The 3285-nt window shown below is 35.7% G+C and overlaps 1 protein-coding gene across 1 annotated transcript; it reads left to right on the forward strand.

The window, feature by feature from the left end:
* Positions 1 to 2493: 2493 nt before the first annotated feature.
* LOC149233346 (uncharacterized) lies at positions 2494 to 3066 on the forward strand. Its single transcript, XM_089382161.1, has 2 exons — positions 2494 to 2721; positions 2836 to 3066. Exons 1-2 carry the CDS (start codon positions 2494 to 2496, stop codon positions 3064 to 3066), a joined length of 459 nt encoding a protein of 152 aa, XP_089238287.1.
* Positions 3067 to 3285: the final 219 nt, after the last annotated feature.

Consider the following 3285-nt stretch of genomic DNA (forward strand, 5'->3'; position numbering starts at 1 on the left):
ATAATATATCCTAGAAAATTATCTTATCCTAATTAGGAAACCAAGATTAAAAAAAAAACAACAACAATATAAGAAATATTTATCCAAAAATAAATTATTATATTCCATAATTTATTAATACATGATAAATAATTGATTCACATATTGGTTCTTCATATGAGTAACAAATATTACGACTTTTGGATACTTAATCAATTATTGCAACCTCTATGTAATAATTGATAAAACATCTATTTTCATAAACACATTAATGTATAATACCATCATATAGAAATTATAATTTAATAAATAGAATAGAAGAGACTAACAATTTATCATAAGATATAAGCTATAATATATAAATGGTCAAACTTTATTGATAAAAGATAATAAAAAAATTAGATATCATTTTGGGATTCAACTGCGTTAAGTAAGTCATTCATGTATGACCATTTCCATGAGAGGTAGTCATAACTGACTAATTTCTCATGATTTTTGAATAGTTCACTTAGCACTCATTGCATCGGGTGATGCTCACAGGGGTGAAGAAGTGGGATTGAAACTAGTGAAATGAATCACATAGCATCAATCATCACTTCCGGGGCTTGCACCCGGTAACCAGGACTTCCCAGGAGGTCACCCATCCCAGAACTCCTCTGGCTCAAGCGCGCTTCACTGTGGAGTTTTCCCCACAATCAAGCCCACTTAGCTTGCTACCCCATTTGCAAAACCTTAGCAACTAGTGTGCCTCATGAACCATTCAAGTAGAGATCCCTTGACTCTTTTTGAATTTAAGTGTGGGGGTTTACGCAGAGGTAGTCATAACTGACTAATTTCTCATGATTTTTGAATAGTTCCCAAAATGATATCTAATATAATGCACTACGTAAACCCCCACACAATAAAAAAATTGCCCAGAAGAAAAAATCACAATGATACAATTATATTATTCAAATAGATAGATATACAAAGTTATACAAGAGACAAAAGTCATAGACTGCTTGTTGCAACAGGACCAAATGAAAAATACCAAAAAAGGATGGCACAAAAAATGCCGAGAAACATAGAAAAATGACCCCATGCACATAATGGAATACTATAGGTAGAAAAATGTGCCATAGAAACATAATAACAAATGTGTTCAAAAAGAAAAAAAAACCCAACATACCCAAAAAACTTGAAATAAATTACGATAACCCATAAATGTATATAAGACCGCCAAAGACCTTGCCAACAAAAAGATCACAAAAAATCCATCTTCAGGACTAATCGATGTAGCAAGATTTGATACGTGTCCCCCTCCTGTAAACAAAAAAATTAATAAGCCCCAGACTCATAGACAAATCCTCCTTGGATAGGGCATCAGACAATTGAATTGAAATCCCTATGCGCATGACTAAAAGAAATCAAACGAAAGAGCTCCTTGATCTAAATATCCTCTGCATCCAATAACACATATGTGGAGGGGCAAAAGATGAGTCATTGTTAATCCAATCAATCGAACCCTGTTAATCTCCAAATATGTTCATATCCTCTATTTCAAGAGTTTGGCAAGTTGAAATTAATGGAGAAAGTTTGTTTCACAGTTGTGTGTGTGTCTTAGTTTAGACTTAGTTCCTATTTTCTAGGAGATAGTTTTGATATCCCTAAATTGACTGTAATCTTATTTATTTTTGATTTTATGATCAATGGATGAAAGGGGTACTGCTTGGGTAATCTCTAGGTGTAGCTCATCTTACCTGTGAGTTGCAAATTTCATTTGTAAGTTTCATTCTAATTTATCTTCCCATATTTTTATATTGTTATTAGAATGGAGGTGAAGCTGTTGTTAGAGGCGACAGAGGGTTGAAAGAGGAATTTCTCAGGGACAAGCATGAATTGAAGATTACATGTGAGAGGAATGTTGGTACAATTTTTTTTTTTTGTGACAGAGTGATAATTTTTCAAAATAAACTTGATCAGCACGCCCCCAACAAAGAGAGGTTGTGTCGATCAGCGCTGGAAGTACATAGGGAAAGTGTGATGATCAACACTGATGCTCAGTGCTACTACCGCAATGATAGTGAAAACTTATAGGGATTTTCTTCAACATGACTTGCAGCAAGGTGAACTAGCGTTGGTGTTTTTTGCATGTTAGAGGCAGCCCGAGACCAGATGTACCTGTGTTGGTGGTCCTGTCTAGCTCTTTTTTGTATATTGAAGGTCATATGTCTGGAGTTGGATCTATAGCACCTGGATCTGGAGTTGTTGGAGGATCTGGAGTTAGATCTGTAGATTGATTTTTGGAGGATCTGGAGGTGGATCTGTAGATCGGTTGTTGGAAGATCTTGTTTTAGATCCATATATCGATTGTTGGAGGACCTAGTGTTGGATTTGTATATAAATTGCTAGATTACTGAATCTTTAGATTGGACCAATGGATCTGTTATTGGAGTCGTGGATCTATTGATCATACAAGCTACTGGTGGTGCTCATGAATTAAAAGCAAGGCACTGTTGAAATTGTTTTGTCACAATGAATAATCACATTGCAGAGACATACCTTAATGAGAGAAATAAGCTTGATGGGTCAAATTACGCCAACTGGAAGTTCAAGTTGCAGACATTGCTCAAGGGTTCTAGTGCATGGACAATTGCAAACAGAGATGAAGCAAAGCTGATTGCAGTTGGTGGTGCCACAACCACATCAATTCAAGATTGGGAAAAGAGGGAAAATAAAGCGAAGGTGTTGTTGAAGATGTCGGTAAAAGACAACATAATCCCTCATATCTGAGACTGCAAAACTGCCAATGAGATTTGGGTGACACTCAAGGATTTGTATGAAATGAAAAATACAAATCGTGTGTTGTTTCTGAAGAGTAATATTCTCTCCATTAGAATGGAAGAGAATGAATCCGTTGTTGCATTCATCTCACGGATTAAAGAACTGAGAGACAAGTTAGGCGACATAGGGGAGAAAGTATCCAACACTAATCTCATCACAATTACCTTAAATGGCATGACAAAGGATTATCAAATGTTCATTACAGGGCTTGTAGCAAGGGAGAAATCTCCCACCTTTGAAGAGTTGATAGGAATTTTGATATAGGAAGAAGAGAGACGTAAGAATATGAAGCCTCAGAATGTAGATCTGGCATTGGTGGCAAAGAAAAAGTTCTTCAAAGGGAAACCAGGAGGAGGACATAAAAGTAGTGGTCCATCTCAAAAAAATCCATTTCAAGGTATGTCATCCACTAAAAATGATTTAGGAATTAAGTGTTTTTACTGTGGCAGAACTGGTCATATTGCTACAAAAAGTTATAAAACA

The sequence above is a fragment of the Pinus tabuliformis genome, chromosome J (genome assembly GCF_031772625.1).
Source record: "Pinus tabuliformis cultivar Carrire ecotype Pingquan chromosome J, CPIR1, whole genome shotgun sequence".
NCBI lineage: Eukaryota > Viridiplantae > Streptophyta > Pinopsida > Pinales > Pinaceae > Pinus > Pinus tabuliformis.